Source organism: Chiloscyllium plagiosum, unplaced genomic scaffold (assembly GCF_037043375.1).
Source record: "Chiloscyllium plagiosum isolate Xiang-an unplaced genomic scaffold, Cpla_swu_hap1 HiC_scaffold_1, whole genome shotgun sequence".
Taxonomy (NCBI): domain Eukaryota; kingdom Metazoa; phylum Chordata; class Chondrichthyes; order Orectolobiformes; family Hemiscylliidae; genus Chiloscyllium; species Chiloscyllium plagiosum.
Window position 1 is genome coordinate 33,451,710 of NW_028270139.1, and position 19,398 is coordinate 33,471,107.

General features: G+C 40.3%; 1 protein-coding gene and 1 long non-coding RNA gene across 5 annotated transcripts in view; one reads left to right on the plus strand and one right to left on the minus strand.

Moving 5' to 3' along the window:
- LOC148152099 (uncharacterized) overlaps nt 1-10,515 on the minus strand; it is a 40,002-nt gene extending 29,487 nt beyond the window's left edge. For both annotated transcript variants that reach the window (XR_015756727.1, XR_015756721.1), the window contains exon 1: nt 10,421-10,515. This is a non-coding gene — a long non-coding RNA (uncharacterized LOC148152099). The remainder of the gene's footprint in view (nt 1-10,420) is intronic.
- Nucleotides 1-19,398, plus strand: part of fras1 (Fraser extracellular matrix complex subunit 1) — a 446,490-nt gene that overhangs the window by 330,460 nt on the left and 96,632 nt on the right. For all 3 annotated transcript variants that reach the window (XM_043696280.2, XM_043696287.2, XM_087985787.1), the window contains 5 exons: nt 2,885-3,021; nt 11,745-11,907; nt 13,615-13,747; nt 17,150-17,340; nt 18,886-19,039. In XM_043696280.2, coding sequence (XP_043552215.2) covers nt 2,885-3,021; nt 11,745-11,907; nt 13,615-13,747; nt 17,150-17,340; nt 18,886-19,039 — 778 coding nt within the window. The remainder of the gene's footprint in view (nt 1-2,884; nt 3,022-11,744; nt 11,908-13,614; nt 13,748-17,149; nt 17,341-18,885; nt 19,040-19,398) is intronic.

The window sequence follows — 19,398 nt, forward strand, 5'->3', positions numbered from 1 at the left end:
TTTGGCAAAATTGTCATATCTTTTGATAGCTAAATATTAACAGTTCATAGCATGAATGTTCTTTTACTGTACTGTGCCTGTTTTGTGATATTTTGCTTTTCCCAGATGTTCTTGAAAATTTTTTTTTCCTGTTTTGTGCTTTTTATCTCATTTTAATTTTGCTTTTATTTTTCACTTCTTCTGTATTGTTATTTCCATCCTTCTACTTAAAAATGTCCCAAGACAGGTAAAGCATCCGAAGAAATAGCATCTTACCTAAAATTCTGAATTAGATTCCAACCTTGCATAATACTTCACCCTAATTCAAGCTGTGAATCACGAGAAATGTTTGCTCTTACGTTATTGAATGCGATTTGTTTTTTGCTTCCCTTCCTTGAAGCACAATTGCACCAAGCTTCATTATATGGCTGTACCATCATTCTAACAAGTGTGTTCACTGGAACAGCCCAAACAAAGCATCCTTTCCCTATTCATGCAGGGCCAAATATTGTGTCCATTCTCCCAACCTGACAACCAGGCAAGGCCACTCACCAAATGGAAGATTCAAATCTAAATCCAAATGCACAATTGAAAGCCTTTTTATGTGAATGTTATGTCTGATAATGCAATACTAACCTTTCAGTGGCTTTCCACTTCTGTACTTTATGTAGTAATTGTTGAACACAGAACAGTGCAGTCCAGGAACAGGCCCTTCTGCCCATGTCTGTGTAAACCAGTCCCACGTGGTCTGTATCCCTTTATTCCCTGCCTGATTATGTGTCTGCCTAAATGCCTCTTAAATGTTGCTGTCATAGAAGTTCATAGAATCCCTACAGTGAGGAAACAGGTCCTTCGGCCCAACAAGTCCACACCGACCCTCCGAAGAGTAACTCACCCAGACCTGTTCCCCTATCCTCCATTTACCCCTCATTAATGCACCTAACATACACATCCCTGAACACTATGGGCAATTTAACATGGCCAATTCACCTCAGTTGCACATCTTTGGATTGTGGGAGGAAACCGGAGCACCCGGAGGAAACCCACACAAACTCCACAAACAGTCCCCCGAGGTTGGAATCGAACCCGGGTCCCTGGCACTGTGAGGCAGCAGTGCCAGCAACTGAACCACTGTGCCGCCCTGTCATATCCACTTGTACCACCACCGCTACCAGCGTATACCAGGCACCTGCCACGTTCTGTATTAAAACAAAACTTGCTTCACATATTTCCTTTAAATCTTCTCTCTGACTTTAAACCTATGCCCTTTAGTATTTGACATTTCCACCTGGGAAAAAAAAGAGTCTAACCATCCTCCCTATCCTGGCCTCTCATAATTTTATATACATTCATCAGATCATCCCTCAGCCTCCACCACTCGAGCAAAAGCAACCGAAAAGTTTGTCCAACCTCTTCTTATAGCTAAAAAGCAAGCCAAGATCCCTCTCTATGTCAATGGTCCTGCCATTTTCTGTTTACTTTTCTTGTGCATTTGACCTCCCAAAATGTATTACCTCTCACTTGTCCAGATTAAACTTAATCCATCGTTTCTCCAACTAACGTTCCAACTGATCAATGTCATGTTGTATCCTTTGACAACCTTCCTCAATATTCACAGCTCCACCAACTTTCGTGTTATCTTCAAGCTGACGAATGAGACCACCTACATTTTCATCCAAGTCGTTTACATATGTTACAAACAACAGAGGTCCCAGTGTTGATCCTTGCAGAACAGCATTGCTCACAGATCTCCACTCAGAAAAACATACCTACACAACTAAATGAAATGAAAAATGAGGTGTTGCATTTTGCGAAGGCAAGCTAAGGAAGGACTTACATAGTTAATGGTAGCCCTCGGGGGAGCGTTGCCAAACAGACTTCAGGGTAAGAGTGCATTGTTGTTTGAAAGTAGAATCACAGGTAGACTGGGTAGTAAAGAAGGCATTTGGCACGTTTGCCTTCATTGGTCAGAGCATTAAGTATAGGAGTTGGGATGTCATGTCGCAGGTGCACAGGACATCCCAACTCCTCTATTTAATGTTCTTACCAATGAAGGTCACTTTCTTATAGGAAGGATGTTGCTGAGAGAGTGCAGAAAGGATTTTCAAGGATATTGCTGGGACTGGAGGGTTTGAGTTATAGGGAGAGGCTGAATAGACTGGGGCTTTTTTTCCCTGGAGTGTTGGAGGCTGAGGGGTGACCTTGTAATGGTTTATAAAATCATGAGAGGTGTGGATAGGGTAAATAGCCAAGGTCTTTTTTCTTGAGTGAGGCAGTCCAAACCTTGAGGGCACAATTTGAAGGTGAGAGGGGAAAGATTTAAAAGGGACCTAAGGAGTAACTTTTTCACATCAAGGGTGCTGCGTGTATGGAATGAGCTGCCAGAGGAAGTGATAGAGGCTGGTTTGATTACAACATTCAAAAAGCATCTGAATGGGTATATGAATAGGAGGGGTTTAGAGGAGTATTGGCCAAGTGCTAGCAAGTGGGACGAGGTCAGCTTGGGATTTCTGGTCGGTGCCGACCAGTTACACAAAGGGTCTGTTTCCATGCTTTGTATCCAACTTGTCAGTTCTCCGTGGTTCCCATGTGACTTAATCTTCTGGACCAGCCTACCTTCTGGGACCTTGTCAATTGTTTTAATAAATGCTAAAATAAAACACAACCAGTTCTGAAGAAGAGTCACTGACTCAGCATTAACTCTGTTTTCTCCCAACTCATGCGGTTAGAACTGCCAAAGTTCACCACCAATTTGAGGTTTTGCTTTAATAAATGCTTTCGATTTGATCTCTTGAAATTTCCAGAAATATTCACATTATTTTTGCAATTGTGTAATGTGAAATCATGAAAAATATTAAAGAGGAACCAACTAGCTGAACATAACATTTACCTTTTCTTCTCCTAGGATAATAATTCTCCTGACAGTAAAATCCGGATGCAGCTGATCTCTCTGCCCATGTATGGTATTCTCACTAATCAGAATGAGGAACTGCTGGAATTTTCTACTTTTACAATGGAAGATATTGATAACCAAAGAATCAGGTAAAATAATTGAATATAATGCAGAACATATGCAATATACAAGTTACACTTCTTCCTGTAAAAGAAGTCCTTCGTAATGCCTACAATTTAATATTTTTAATACTCTTAGGTAGACTTTAAAACACATTTCAGTCCATTGAATGATGTTGGTTGATATATGTATGATCGAAATCCAGAACCTAAGTTAGTCAATTAAAGAGACAGACATGAATTATTGTAGAATATGTTGGCGTCCTGGGGAATGTTGCTGAACAAAGAGACCTTGGGGTGTAGGTTAATCGTTCCTTGAAAGTGGAGTAGCAGGTCGATAGGATATTGAAGAAAGTGTTTGATATGCTTTCCCTTATTGTTCAGAGCATTGAACATAGGAATTGGGAGGCCATATTGCAGCTGTACAGAGAATTAGTTAGGCTGCTTCTGGAATATTGCTGGAAAAGCACAACAGGGCAGGTAGCATCCAAGGAGCAGGAAAATCGACCTTTCAGGCAAAAGCCCTTCATCAGGAATATTGGGTGTAGTTCTGGTCTCCCTCCTGTTGGAAGGATGTTGTGAAATTTGAAAGGGTTCAGAAAAGATTTAAAAGGTTGTTGCCAGGGTTGAAGACTTTGAGCTACAGGGAGAGTCTGAACAGGCTAGGGCTATTTCCCCTGGTGCTTTGGAGGCTGAGGGGTCATCTTATAGAGGTTTATAACATAATGGATTTAGTAAGGGGAGGTCGTTCCTGACAAACCTGTTGGAGTTCTTTGAAGAGGTGACAAGTAGGTTAGACCGGGGAAACCCAGTGGATGTGGTCTACCTAGACTTCCAAAAGGCCTTTGATAAGGTGCCACACGGGAGGCTGCTGAGCAAGGTGAGGGTCCATGGTGTTCAAGGTGAGCTACTGGTATGGATTGAGGATTGGCTGTCTGACAGAAGGCAGAGAGTTGGGATAAAAGGTTCTTTTTCGGAATGGCAGCCGGTGACAAGTGGTGTCCCGCAGGGTTCAGTGTTGGGGCCGCAGCTGTTCACATTATATATTAATGATCTGGATTAAGGGACTGGGGACATTCTAGCGAAGTTTGCCGATGATACAAAGTTAGGTGGACAGGCAGGTAGTACTGAGGAAGTGGGGAGGCTGCAGAAGGATCTAGACAGTTTGGAGGAGTGGTCCAGGAAATGGTTGATGGAATTCAATGTGAGCAAATGCGAGGTCTTGCACTTTGGAAAAAAGAATAGAAGCATGGATTACTTTCTAAACGGTGAGAAAATTCGTAAAGCCAAAGTACAGAGGGATCTGGGAGTGCTAGTTGAGGATTCTCTAAAGGTAATCATGCAGGTTGAGTCCGTGATTAAGAAAGCGAATGCAGTGTTGTCAATTATCTCAAGAGGGTTGGAATATAAAAGCACTGTTGTGCTACTGAGACTTTATAAAGCTCTGGTTAGGCCCCATTTGGAGTACTGTGTCCAGTTTTGGTCCCTACACCTCAGGAAGGACATACTGGCACTGGAGCGTGTCCAGCGGAGATTCACACGGATGATCCCTGGAATGGTAGGTCTAACATATGAGGAACGGCTGAGGATCCTGGGATTGTATTCATTGGAGTTTAGAAGATTAAGGGGAGATCTAATAGAAACTTACAAGATAATACATGGCTTGGAGAGGGTGGACGCTAGGAAATTGTTTCCATTAGAGGAGACTAGGACTCTTGGACCCAGCCTTAGAATTAGAGGGGGTAAATTCAGAACAGAAATGCGGAGACATTTTCTTCAGCCAGAGAGTGGTGGGCCTGTGGAATTCATTGCCACAGAGTGCAGTGGAGGCTGGGACGCTAAATGTCTTCAAGGCAGAAATGGATAAATTCTTGATGTCACAAGGAATTAAGGGCTACGGGGAGAATGCGGGTAAGTGGAGTTGAAATGCCCATCAACCATGATTGAATTGCAGAGTGGACTCGATGGGCCGAATGGCCTTACTTCCGCTCCTATGTCTTATGGTCTTATAATGAGGAGCATGGATAGGGTAAGTAGACAACTGTTTTCCCTGGGTTGGGGGAGTCCAGTACTGGAGGGCATAGGTTTAAATTGGGAGGGGAAAGATTTAAAAGAGGCCTAAAAGGGCAGCATTTTCAGGCAGAGGATGACACGTGTATGGCATGAGCTGCCAGAGGAAGTGGTGGAGGCTGGTACAATTACAACATTTAAAAGGCATCTGGATGGGTATTTGAATAGAAAGGGTTTAGGGGGATATGGGCCAAGTGCTGTTAAATGGGACTAGATTAATTTCGGGTATCTGGTTGTCATGGAAGAGTTGGACCGAAGGGTCTGTTTCCATGCTGTACATCTCTATAGCTCAATGGCTGATCCGTCCCGTCAAACCCCTGATGTGATATGTTTGCAAAATACCCAACAATTTATAGAAAATATTTCAAGGAACTAGGCACTGACCTTGAAATCAGATTATTGGATACAAAGTTGATAATACCTCTATTGAATAAAAGTTAAGTATATTCTATGAACAATTATACTTATGTTAAATGCAATTTCCTTTTACTGAGCCAATTAGGTACTTCAAGTCATTGAGAAGAGTGCACTAAGTAGGAAAAAAAATGGCCTGAAGGCTTTGCTTCAATGGTCCAGTAATTCTGATGGAGCTAATTTTCTATTTAAGCAAAAAATCTCATAGTATATCAGCTGTTACTGCTGTTGAAAACATTATTTGAATCAAGTCAAAAGCTGTACTGCCAGCATCTGTGCACCAACAGTGAATGAAATATGTGAAGTCACGTTTTAAGAATCATTTCCACATTGGACAGATCAATAGATGAGGTGTGAGGTTTCGTATAGAAATTGGATGGATATGTAATTTGACAATTTATATTTTCCTGCTCACATTGAAAGACAAATTACCCCCTTATTTGTTGGTGCATTATAACATAAAAATGCAAAATTAGTGACTCAAGTTATTTTAAACACAAAGATAACCAGTACTTTTAAAACTACATCACACTTCAAAGTGTCAGGTTTTGCAGATTGTGTGCTGAGTTCACATGGATTGGTATAAGTATCACTGATGTGAATGAATAAGTCAATTTCTGAAAACATCCATGCAAAGACTGAGCCTGTCTTAAACTGATGCACATCTTCCTAAAGCAGCCTGAGTCACATCCTTGATCCCTTGCATGCGCTAAGTAAAACATGCCGTCATGGGTGAACATTTAGGGCTGATTATTGAAGTGAATATAGAAGGGTGTGGCTGGAAAAAAGAAAAAAAAGGAAATCTGAGGCCAGAAAAATTGGGTTGTCTTTTGAGTCAGTTAAGTTTATATACACTGTCTTACTAAATGTATAAAAAAGGTCACACCTAAAAGGTTTACCATTTGGCATAAAGGCGATTTATTTTTTTTATTTTTTTACAAAAAAACTGTGTCGTATGCTACTGGGTCCTGTCACTTCAGTAACCTCTCTTTCCCCAAGGAGCAGACATTACAAGCATCTGTTAATCTGTAGGTTTGTCCTAACCGTATCCTCAGGAGGTGCCTGTTTACAGCAATTAGATTCTGTGGTCCTAAGAAGATGGGAGTGATGAAACACACCTTCACCTTGGCAAAACTCTCGGATGCTGGTCCTGATGATACTTTGTGGATGCTGGCAAACAAATGCTTCATGTATTTCTTTAAATCTGCTCTCCTCGATTTCAGTGGAGACATGAATCCATTTAAAATAAATATGTTACTATTTCCATTTAAATAGTGTGGAGTGGACTTTCCGATGTATGTATTGAGCATGTGCACCCAAACATCGAAATGTCTTTGTTTTTCACACTGTAAACAAGATCTGCTAAAATGTAAAAACATTTCACAAACATTGCCTTCTGTTGATTGATGAAAACTTCCTCTGCTACATTAATTCCCTAATTATATGTCAAGGTCATCTTTAGGACAATTTATTTCCAGTTAATGTGAGGATATATTTATTTGCAACTTCAATATCTTGTGCTAGTAAGAGCCAGAATAGGTTGCAACAATCCCTCACACACTTAGCTGCCTCTGTTTGGTATCAGAATTGCATGTGATCAGAATATAACAAAATGATCATGTTCTAAAAAGAAAAAAAAATCCCAGGGTAGAATCTTGTATGTACCTGAATGACGTGGACGATAGACAGGAGATGTGGCAGAATCAGCGAGAACGATCTCCATGTCAGGAACAACTCATTTCAACTTTTAACAAGTTTCAGACACGGGCTGAGATTCTCAGTATGCATCATGAGTTACCTATTAAGAGGCATTATTGCTTGTTAACAACTTTATTAACTGCAGATCTCGTCTCATTAATATGTAGTTTTCTGTTGTACCATCCACAATGAGCAAAATAGATGCTGGGAATTCTCGATGTGGAAGTCAGAGCAGGTACCTGGTAATTTCAGTTTGCTGCTTATTCCAAAGGAACCACCATGTTTGATACTATGCACCAACATCTCAGAATGCTCTGTGGGCACTAGTCCACAGATGGTGGCATAATGACCTCTGCCAGCCTCTAAGAATCCTCATGGCACATTTCTGATGCAATTACAGGCTGCTTCTGCACTTCAGGGTTGTACCTCAGATTACATATGATAACTATTGGTGTAATGCTGCAGTGAGAATGCTTTGGATTCAGAGCCATGCATTGAGCTTGTGGACTGGACTAGGCTGTGTCTCCAGGCTGTTTGCTTGCTGTCTTAATGCTCCCTCACTTTGAGCTCAGCTGGATGCTCTCAGCATCTCTGCCTTATCTCAGTTTTTCTCTTTTCACCTTTCCCCTCTGTCAGAGTTACTCAGTTCACAGTACTGCTGCTTTGCAATTTAGTGCAAGTACAAAATCAAAAAGCTCATCATGGCTGTCAGCTGTCCTCAGTCATGGTGGGAGATGACCTACAGTCAGTGGATCAAAGGCAGTCTCTGATACCAGTCCAGGAACTTGGGCAGGTCAGAGACTGGATTCTGTCTAAGAGGTAAGAAGCTGGGTGTTATACGGCCCTCCACCCATTTTGACTCCTTCTGTCCTAATGTAGCTGTTTTCCATCTGAAATGGGACAGGAGCAGATATATAAGGAGGGAAAAGTGAATGGCATGGCTGTTATTTTTGCTGCAGGTGGGGAGGTGCCCCGAGTGAATGAGTAAGCAGCACAGAGGCCTTGCAGGTTGGTGATGTTGGGTTTGAGATATATGATAGTGAGTAAGGGAAGATGTTGCAGACAATGGAGAGAGGGGTAGTACATGACTCTTGGTTATAGAGGTAGTTGCAGTATCAAGGAGGGAGTGAGTATACAGTATTGGAGAGATGATGGTAGCACTTATGCTGACAGAGTAGAGAATGGCACTGACCTCCTTCTTTCAGTGTTGAGCATTCCTCCAGAGTGCTGAGACTGCACTGACTCTGATCAAATTGGCATGATGTTGTGGCTTCCAGTTTCCATGCTGAGAGAAGAGGAGGTCCAGTCTGATATGTCAGATCTCCAGGTCCTTGCTCACAAAGCCAATTTTTCCCTGTGTGCCACCTCTAGGCAAAATGTCAGGAACTGGGGAGGGCAACTGCAGACTAAATGCTTGTTTGGGTTCAAACATCCTTTTAAAGATGGCACCTGTGCCAGAAATGTCAGTCTACTTCAGGACATCCTGGCAGTAGCTGTGTATAGGAGAAAGTGAGGACTGCAGATGCTGGAGATCAGAGCTGAAAATGTGTTGCTGGAAAAGCGCAGCAGGTCAGGCAGCATCCAAGGAACAGGAGAATCAACGTTTCGGGCATAAGCCCTTATGCCCAAAACAGCGATTCTCCTGTTCCTTGGATGCTGCCTGACCTGCTGCGCTTTTCCAGCAACACATTTTCAGTAGCTGTGTATAGTCAATAGTAAAGTGGGACTAGTTCAAACAAAAGATGAGGTAGGTTGATAATGCAAACTTGGCAACATATCATGAGAAAACTCGCTAAACCTCATGGAAAGAGACCCTCCATGAAACTCAGCAAAATTCACACTGAGTCAACAAAGATTCTGCCTACAGCCTATGAATTGTCATGAACAGCATAATCATAGTCCTGCTACTGTGTATTTATTATAACAATGACATTTTAGTATGATTTTGATGTTTTTTATTAAGACTAGATAAAGCAAAAGAAATAGATTACAGTATATGGTCATGAAATACATTGAATTAAGCTTAGCTAAAGAAAGCCAGTGACAACAAAGAATACAATAAAAGAATGCATTACATGAGGGAAAAAAGCAAAGCTGACTGGTAGTGGTGGTATGCACTTGTCTTAATTTCAGAATTAGGTGTGACAAGTTAGAGACTCAAGCTAGCACTGTGTGTGAGATGGAACTATGTTGTTGGGTTGGTGTGGATGATCGCAGTATAGCCAATTCTGTAATACAGGTCTAAACAGAGACAATGTGTTAGAGTGTTAAAAGACTAAAACTGTAGTTAGTGTGAATGCACTGAAAAGAAAGACTAATAGGTGTTTACTATTGATCCAGAGTAGTGAGATATGGAGAGAGCATCAAATCTCCAAGCGTTTCTGGAAACGTAAAAAAGAATGCTGAAGTAGAATTAGTAGGGAGTGTAATACCGTAATATGGAGTAGAGGAGGAAGATGTCAAGGACAGGCTTATGAAGAATTCCTGAAATGTGAAGTGGAGAACTTGATCAGTATGTTTCTAACCCAACCAGGAATAAAGCAGTCCTGGGATCTAATTCTCGAGAATGAAGTCGGCAATGGGAAAACATTGGGGTAAATGTAGTCATGAGGAAATTTTTTTTAAAAGAGCAAGATTAGACCAGATGGACTTTGAGCCTGCCCTGCTACAGCAAACTTTGTTTTAAACCTGCACTCTCATAAAAAACCGCCAAAAAAAAAGAAATATACTGGCAGTTTCCTGTATTATCGCGATCTTCGCGATATCTGAGTAGTTAGTTGATAGCGTGAGTGAGTAAGTTCTCTAGTTTTATTTAAGGCAAACTTGCATTATTATTTTTGATTTATACTGTAAATAAAGTATGAGTGTTATGTATTATTTAGTATGTGATTTTTACATTGATTATGTGGACCTCTTGCTCAAGTGGGATAGTTGATCATTCGTTACACTCCTGGTCCCATAAACACTAATTAATAAAAGGTTTACTTGTATATTTAATAAGATCATGAGTGATATTCTTCCTCAACTCCACTTTTCCAGCCTGTCCCCATATTGCCTGACCCCTTCGTGATCAAAAATCTAATCTAATCAGTCAAAAATCTAATCATCCATGCTGTTTTGGATAGAGAATTCCAAATATACCATTCCCACTGAAAAAATGCTGCCTAATCTCAGTTCTAAATACATGGCCCCTTATCCTAAGATTATAACCACCAGATTCTGTGGGAAGCAGATTCACTGTACCTACCTTGAGAAGTTCACCCACGAATATTACGTATTTCAATAAGATTCTTATTCTTCTAAATTCCTGAAAACATTTGGAGACCAACATTGTACGTCAGATGCGACTTAACCAAAGTCCAAATGATTGCAGCAAGATTTCCTTACCTTTGTACTTGTCATTAGGTATAATGTAGATACGGAAAGGGACATGTAAAGTGACAAAGAAAGTAAATGGTGAAAATACTGTATTTGAAGGCCGAGAGTTTTGGCCTAGTTGCTCAGGTTTGTTTGGTGCAATTTCCCAGATTTTGCTGTCACTGGCACAATTTTAAATGTAATTTACATTCAGCTTGATTTGAATTTCCACTATTTTTTGAGCCAGTTAAAAATAGCTAGTGCTATAGAGGCAGATTCTGCTGACAAAGCTGAAGAGTTAACTGTCAGGTGAAAGAATATGGACAGATAGCATAACAAAATGTGGAATTTTTCTTTGCGACTGCAAGTGTTAAGAACCTTAAGGATGCCAGAGAAAACTGATAAAGCAATTTAGAAAATGTCTAAGATTTTAACACCATGGATTAGAGCTTTCACTTTTGTAGGGAGAGTAGAGACAACATTAAAGAAAGACCTGACACAAGTATTCCAATTTATGAAGCATTTTAATAGAGTTGGGATCTCTCAAGTAGGTCAATAACCAAAGTAAAATAGATGTTAAATAATTAACAAGAAAACTGCAAGGGAAATAAAGAGAATTATGTTACAGAGAACTGTTGCGACCTGAAGCATGTTCCTTGAAAAGGTATGGAGTCAGGTTTAGCTTTAAAAGGTCACTTGAACATTTGAAAAGAACTAATTTGAAGGGTTATGGAGTCAAAGTTGGAGTGTGGGACTAAATTGGATGCCTTCAATGAACCAGCAAAAAGGCTATAGGTCGAAGAGTCCCTTCTGTGCTTTTGTGTTTGCTCTATTCTTTCCTGGGTTAGCTTTGGATTGTTCTAGAAAAGAGTCTGAGCAGACATGATGATGGGAGTGACCTTTATCTGTGCTGTTGTGGAAGTGTCATAATTGACTAACTGAGAAGTATTCTTAATTAGTTCTGTTCTTTACTACAAAATGATATTAAGTTAAAACACTATTATCTATCAGTTACTGATTTAGATATGACTTGCTGTTTCTTAATGATCTAAATCTTGACCATGATTAGACTTAATTTATACAGTCACAATGTAACATCTGTAGAATGCTCAGTAACATTCTTATCACATATGCAAGACATGTGTAATTGATATACTGATAAACAAATATATTTGGTTAAACTTACTATTTGTATAATTTACTTTTCTAAACAGATATACAACAGACTTCGACATTGAAGATCAACCCATCACTGACATTTTCCATTTTACTGTCTATGATGCTGATAACAACCGCCTTGACAACCAAATGTTTACCATCACCATCACTGCTACCGAGAACTACTCACCACTTGTTAATGTCAGAGATGAAGTCACTGTAAGTACAGAAATAGTCCGAAGTAGAGAATACCTGTCAATTGATTCCATATAAGATTTTTAATTCCCTAATTAAATGGAATTTGAGTTAAAATTGGAACTGATACGTCTGTTAACTTCATATGCAAGTCTCACAAGTGAATGACTTTCCTCCTCATATCCCTGTGTACAGTTCAAAGGATGTGCTAAAAATGGCAATAGTTAAATTTTCATCTTTGACTGTCAGTGCAGATATTAACTTTCATAATGCTGACATAGGACTCAATTTTGACCAATAGTACCATCTAAAATTTTGAAGGCAATATTGAAATATGATTCACATTTCTCCTTAGCCTGTTTTGTGGGTCCATGTTCCAAAGGGGTTTTGAAGTGCATTGAATATCATGCTGACTTGGTAGTATTTGGGCATCTCCCATGGCCACCATGGAGAGATGTTTGATTCCTCATGTATATAAGCAGGGACATAACACCTGTTAAAGGAATTGCTCTGAAATTGGTTCAAGACTATGTGCAATGTGCAGTGCACTAACTGGCTTATCAGACATCTTTAGCATCCCTGAAAGAGACAGCTGAAATATAAGGTAAGTAAAGTTTTTATTACACCTGAATATGAGGCTGGGAGGAGTAAAACAATATCCATATCCCTAGAGCAATACTGTAAGTTGCCACTGGTCCTGCACCCACCCTGCTCTTTGATTTGTCTTTGAAACACCACCAGTATCCACCGCCATCACCATGTCTCCCCCCCAAGAAAAACAGCTCACTCTGGGATCGACAAAACTGAACTTACAGATCCTACACCAGAACTGACTGACATATGGTAGAATGTACACTTGACATCCACTGCTCACGAGTTTCATGAGAACTGATTTGAAATGATCCTGAACTGATTTCTCTTGACATGTTTCCAGCCATGCCACCCTTTTCCATACCCATGGTGTGATGTCAAACAACTTCAAATGCATTTTGGGTAATCCAAATTAGCTTCTGTGTTTGTTACATATCCTCAAAAAGAGTGTCAGAATAATAGACTATGAAAAGATATATAGCAAACATTTGGAAATGTTAAACTAAAACAAAGAACTGTAGATGTTGAAGATCTGAAACAAACCAGAAATTGCTGGAGAAATTCAACAGATCTGACTGCGTCTGTGAACAGAAGGTAGAGTTAATGTTGTGAGTTCATGAACCCATCTTCAGATGCTTCTGAAGAAGTGTCATTGGACTTAAAACATTAACTCTGTTTTTCTCTCCACAGAAGTTGCCAGACCTGCCGAGTTTCTCTCAAAGTTTCTGTTTTTGATTGAAAGTACTCATGTTGTTAGGAATGGCATTGGTCTGTGTTATTAAAATAACATATTAAAGAACTTTCAGTGTGAGGTGATGACTTAATAAAATGTTGTGTAATCTCTGTCTTTGAAGTTTGGCTATTTTCTTGATGTGAAAGGTGTGTGATTGTCCCCAAGAGTTAATTCTCAATGTTAAGTTCTGTAACACAGAAACTGTTGATTGAAAGAGAGAAGTACAGTGTTTGCTGGCAAACCCCTTTGGATCAGAATTCCACAGCCTGTACCATTTCACAAAGGCTTGGGAAGATGCGTGACACAGGAAGCAATTTGAAAAATCTGACATCATTCCATCCACTGAAATGACAGGGCAGGTCATCTTCTGGTGTATTTAATTAATTATATTCTTATATTGGCTGTAGGTGGAAGAGGGTGGAAGAATACTGCTGTCATCACACAGTATCCTAGCAACAGATCCAGACACACCAGAGAAGGACCTGTTAATAAAGATAACCTCTGCACCCACATTTGGCTACATTGAAAATCTGAAAAGAGGTATTTGTACCCGCCTTAAATCACCATTGATTTAAGTAAAGGAATTAACGATAACTATTTTCTCCTAAGAACGTATGAAAAGAGACAGACAAGAAGCAACCTACTCGTCCAGTCAGCCAATCCCACGTTGCCCATATACTTGCCAGCCGTTTCTTTTCATTCACTCACAGGGCATGGGCATCATAGATTTTCTGCCTGTCCCTAGTTGTCCTTGAAAAGTTGGCAGTGAGCTTCCATCTTGAATCACTGCAATCCATTTGGAGTGGGTACACTCAAAAGGCATTTAGGGAGGGAGTTTGAGGACTTTGACCCAGTGGCACTGAAGGAATGGTGTTATATTTCCAAGTCAAGGTGATGAGTGTCTTGGACAGGAGATTGTAGAGGGTGGTGTTGCTGTTTATATGCTGCCGTTGTCCTTCTAGATGATAGTGATTATGCGTTTAGAAGGTGCTATCTAAGGAGCCTTCATGAATTTCTGCAATTCATCTTGTAGATGTACACACTGCTGCAACTGAGCCTCAGTGGTTGAGGGAATGACTGTTGTGGGCTGCACCGATTCAGCCAAGTGAGAGTATTCTATTACACTCCTGACTTGTGTCCTGTAATGGTGGGCAGGCTTTGGGAGTCAAGAAGTAAATTACCCGCTGCATTCCTTACCTCCAACCTGCCATTGTAGTCACAGTATTCATATAGCTAGTCCATATCAGTATCTGGTCAATAGTAATCCACAGAATATGGAATGAGGTGAACTGGTGGATTTTGTCGCCATATTCAGCGATATGATTAACTCACCTAGACCAAATTTGTACTGTCTTATTCCTGGCATTGACAGACATATAGCTCCATTTACATCAGGTTCTGTGTGTTTTGGTAATGAGTCAAACAAAGCTTATACAATGTTGATCCTTGGTGAAAGTGGCAGTAGAAAGAGATGTGGAAAACAAACACAGCTTGTGCTTTTAACAGTCACCAAACACCATGAGCAACAACCGCTGATTGAGCAAGTCCTTTGAATTAATTTTGTGAGATTAAGCAAACTAAACCCTTGGCTAAGCAAATGAATTCTAATGGAGGAAAATTTTAAATGGCAAAATATAGACTGTTATTAGTTCATTCACTTCCCTACCCCTTATCTCTCATGCTATGTCTCTTTGTTGTTCTCTCTGTCTCTGTGTCTTTTTCTCTCTCTCCCTCTCTCTCTCTCTCTCTCTGTGTCTCGGCTCCATCTCCACCTATCCACTCACCTCTCCCCCATGGTGGCTCAGTGGTTAGCACTGCTGCCTCACAGCACCAGGGGCCTGGGTTCGATTCCACCCTAGTGACTGCTTCCTGTGTCTGCATGGGTTTCCTTCCACAGTCCAAAGATGTGCAGGTTAGGTGAATTGTACATAGTCTAGGTGGGATAGCAATGAGAAATGCAGGGGAGGGTGTTGGTGGGCCTGGGTGGGTTTGGTGTGGACTCGGTGAGCTGAATGGCCTGCTTCCACTTTGCAGAGATTCTAAGATGAATACCTCCTTCAGCTGCTACCTGCACTGACCAGTCTCTGCCACTAGATAGAGCCTCGAACAAACGACTGTGAAATGTTTAAATATTTATTTACAGTATTTCATTTGTGTTGTGGCTTTTATATTTTTACTTTTATTCTATCGGGTGTTTTATTTATATATGTAGGTATTTGGGAATTTCAACTTAGTGTTTCAAACTTTATTTTTCTGCTGAGAAAGGTCCTAAAGTACCTAAATAAATAACAAAGAACCGGCCCTACTTTCAAAACTCAAAGCTGTCAATTGAACTGACAAGGCACAAGCACCCGCCCCACCGACCCAAAAGATAATAAGGTGCATTTTTTTTATTCAAAAAAAATTAAAATGCTGGTGAGTTTAAATGTTTTGACAGCTTGACAGTTCTACATAAATAATTTCTTTGGAGTATTCATGTCTACTTGTAACCATCCTAGAGGGCACTTGACCTCCTCTAAACACAGTGTAACACAACCAAACGGGTGCCTGGGCCTCTCCAAAAGGGTAACTTACCCCTCCTAATAATTCTGACAGCTTTAGATCTTTTGCTCTATTATTCTAAAGCCAAGAGTCATTTTTGGAAATTTAGAATTGGATCTGTTTGAATGCAGCTGCACTTCATATGTGTAGCTCCTTCTGTGGATATGCAAACTCTAAACTACCATCGTCCATCCTCTTTCTCACCACAGCCCCAACGGCCGCCATAGGCTTGGTGGGTGGCAGGTTCAGGGATGAGAGGCCTGGTGTCAGAGCTCCAACACCATTATGTCCAAGATACACAAGCCTTCAGACGCAGTGCAAATTCAGGACTCAATGTTCGAATTTCAGAAACTGTCAATTCAATTAAAATAAACTATTTAAAGATGTGTATTAACCTCTGCTTGCCACTGCACTATTGTGTACGGTTTGTGCTGTAGTGGCTGTTATGTGTATGTGCTATATTTGAAACTGTGTTGGTTTGATCTTTTACACACAAGACTGCAGTCCTCCCATCCCTGGAAGGTGATGAGGAAAGTGACAAGAAAGATAAATTGAGTGAGGTTGAGCTGGAGAGATTCTCACCCATTTCTCGCTATCCAAAAGTCCTTACTTTCTGGCAAGTCAAGAAAGTCATCAATAAATGTGATCAATTAACAGTTTCAATTTAGGCCTCAACTTGACACTGCCCTGATGTCCTGTCTTATTGAAGGATAAATAATGAGGTTATTTTCATGACCAGTGGCCAATCTAGCATCATTAGGGGGCAGGACAAGGATGTGGGTACATGCAAGGAGGTGGCCCCTGCCCTTGTCTCTGACCCCACCCTGACCCACCCCATCCTGTGACTTCCCATCCAATGAGACTCGAAAGAAAGTCTTTACCTTCTTGCTGTTGAATCCCTGAACACTAGGCCACCCCAATGATCTCTTAAGGAGCTAGAAACATGCCAGCTTCTGATAGGCCAGCAGTTTCCAGTGAACGAGAACTTTAATGTTGAGGTCTGTAATTCACCAAGGAGCTTAACGAGTCAGTAGATTGGGGTTCAGTCCAGAAAGCTTTCTTTTGATGGAAATGGCCAGTCAGTTAATCTCAGCCAAAGTTGGAAATGCTTTCACGCTGTTTATATAAAAAAAACTCAATTTTGAAACAGATTAATTTCAGCTGTAATTAATTTTGAGCATCTGTAGGTCTAAACCTCATAATATAAAGAAACGTATTGGCAAAGGTTACTGCCTAATATATTTTTGTGAATGTTGGAACATGGCCTGCTTTGATCTGTCCAGAGGACACAATGGGAGAGCAGGAGGTTGAGTTGATTTTTAACCACTTAATGTGCAGGACCTGCTTGTGATGATTAATTAACAGGATAAGAAGTTGTGATTTCATATTTGTTTCTGACAGATGGGAGAACTGATCAAGCTGTCATCATCAGTCCTGATGTGCCTTTCTCGGTTCAGGATATTCTCAACAATAATATTTATTACGTGCAGAGTGTCCATCGCAACATCGAACCAGTTTCAGACAGCTTTGACTTTTATGTGACCGATGGTACCATTCAGTCTCCAGTGTATAACTTCAACATTAAAATACTGGTAATTGTATTTCACTCTAATCTCATTGTGTAGAATGTTCAACACAAAGAGACAAACAGATTTTTAGATTCCTGATGAAGGGCTTTTGCTCGAAACATCGATTTTCCTGCTCCTCGGATGCTGCCTGACCTGCTGTGCTTTTCCAGCACCACTCTAATCTAGACTCTGGTTTCCAGCATCAGCAGTCATTGTTTTTAACCTAGATTTTTAGAAAAGTAACACTTTACAATTGGCTGGTATTTTTAACTGAATTGACCAAAAATTCAGTTCAGGAACGTGAAAAGATTGTCGACCACAGTGCCTGAAACAATTATCTGCATAGAGTCTGATGCTTACTTTAAACCAGGCTGATTCTGTACTCTTTTAAAATAAATAGGGCATGAAATTGAGCCTCCAACTTGCTTGGGCATTAATTAAGAATTAGCAAAGCATTGAAGGTCTGGTTAAGTCTCGATGTGAATGTGAAACTATTCTATGATAAATGATACTTACCAAATTTAGAGTTTAGTGTCATGTAAAAAAATTACAGCTAAAGTGGTTTTACACTCCTCTATCTCATTGTAAATTGTGGACAACATCTGTCTGTTGTATTTAAATATACCATCACACTTGACTGTGATTGAATGCTCACACCTTATCTTCTCAATCTTCAATGTAGATGATACTATCCCTGCAGCATCTTCTGAGACCTCTCTCCTGATGCTCAGTCCAAATGTCAGTCCTTCGCTTCCTGTTGCCATATTTATGAGGAGAGTTTTATATCCATGTTTCCCAGCAGTGACCCAAGAATTGACAGCGAAGGTCAATTCATTTTGAACTAATGTTTGGAATAAAAGCAATGTTTCTCAGTCGTCGAGGTACATTGATTAGATAACATAGTAAGCTCACAACCAGCTGGTTCATCACAAACAGAACTGTGAATGGATCATGTCCATGTAGGTTACTGCCCCTGCAGGTGTGTGGCTATGACGTTTTCACATACCCCTTGGACCATAGTTTTATCACCTTGGTGTCAGCAAGCAGTCACTCAATTCTTAAATTTAGCCTTTACTGAGAGTTTGTGCAAGGTGCAGAAAACAATAGGACCTGTTTTAACAAATGGTCTGCCGCTGTACTGTCAATACGAGAGAATGTCTGCCTGTTGCCACTGTGAGGGGCACATCCTCACACTGAACAGTTTGTTCCCACTCTTGAATGAACAATACTGTTTTAGATAGTCCATGCTCGGGCACTGCAACAAAAAGTCAAGTCATTAATGGAAATTGATCAAAATTAAATACAAATATCTTTGGCAGGTGTCATGATATATCCCAACAGTTTGTTTCTATATTATATTCTATTTTTGTGTAATTCTGTATAAATCAGAGAGCAAGTAGAGGTTGAGTTGACAATATATGGCTTAATGAACTTTGCATAAATTTTCATATTTGTCTTATATTGTGAGTGAAAAATCAATCATTGCCAATGGTTAATGCTGGAAAAAATTATTCTAAATACACATCTAAAGGCCAGAAATTAACCCATTTTCCTTGTTTCTGTTATCAGCGGAAGAATGATGAACCTCCCAAAATGAATGTTGAAGCTGTGTACGTAAACGAAGGAGCGGGTGTCGTGATTCGAAACTCCTCACTTAGTCTCCTGGACCTGGACACACCAGAGAATGAGTTGGTTTTAAGAGTGACCAAAAAGCCCAGCCATGGTAAGTCCATGAACAGATCTTAATGAGGGGTTTGACAAGGTATCTGAGAGTTGCATCATTCGGAGCGTCTTGGTTCAAGGTTCTCAATCAAGCAGTACTTTAAGTTTTAAAATTCTCATTTTTTTTGCAATTTTACCAAGAGGTTTGCAAATGGAACTACTGTAATTGTGAAAACTGGGCAGTAAATTGGACCAAAGGGTCTGTTTCCATGCTGTAGACCTCTATGACTCTATGTAAGCAGTCAGTACTTTGGCACCAAAAGTGGGTGCTGATTTTGCAAGAATAAGGGAGCCTTTTACCACTGCTGGCCAATGGGGAAGCTGTCAAGGTGAGGATGGTTGGCCCCCTCTCAGGCTCTC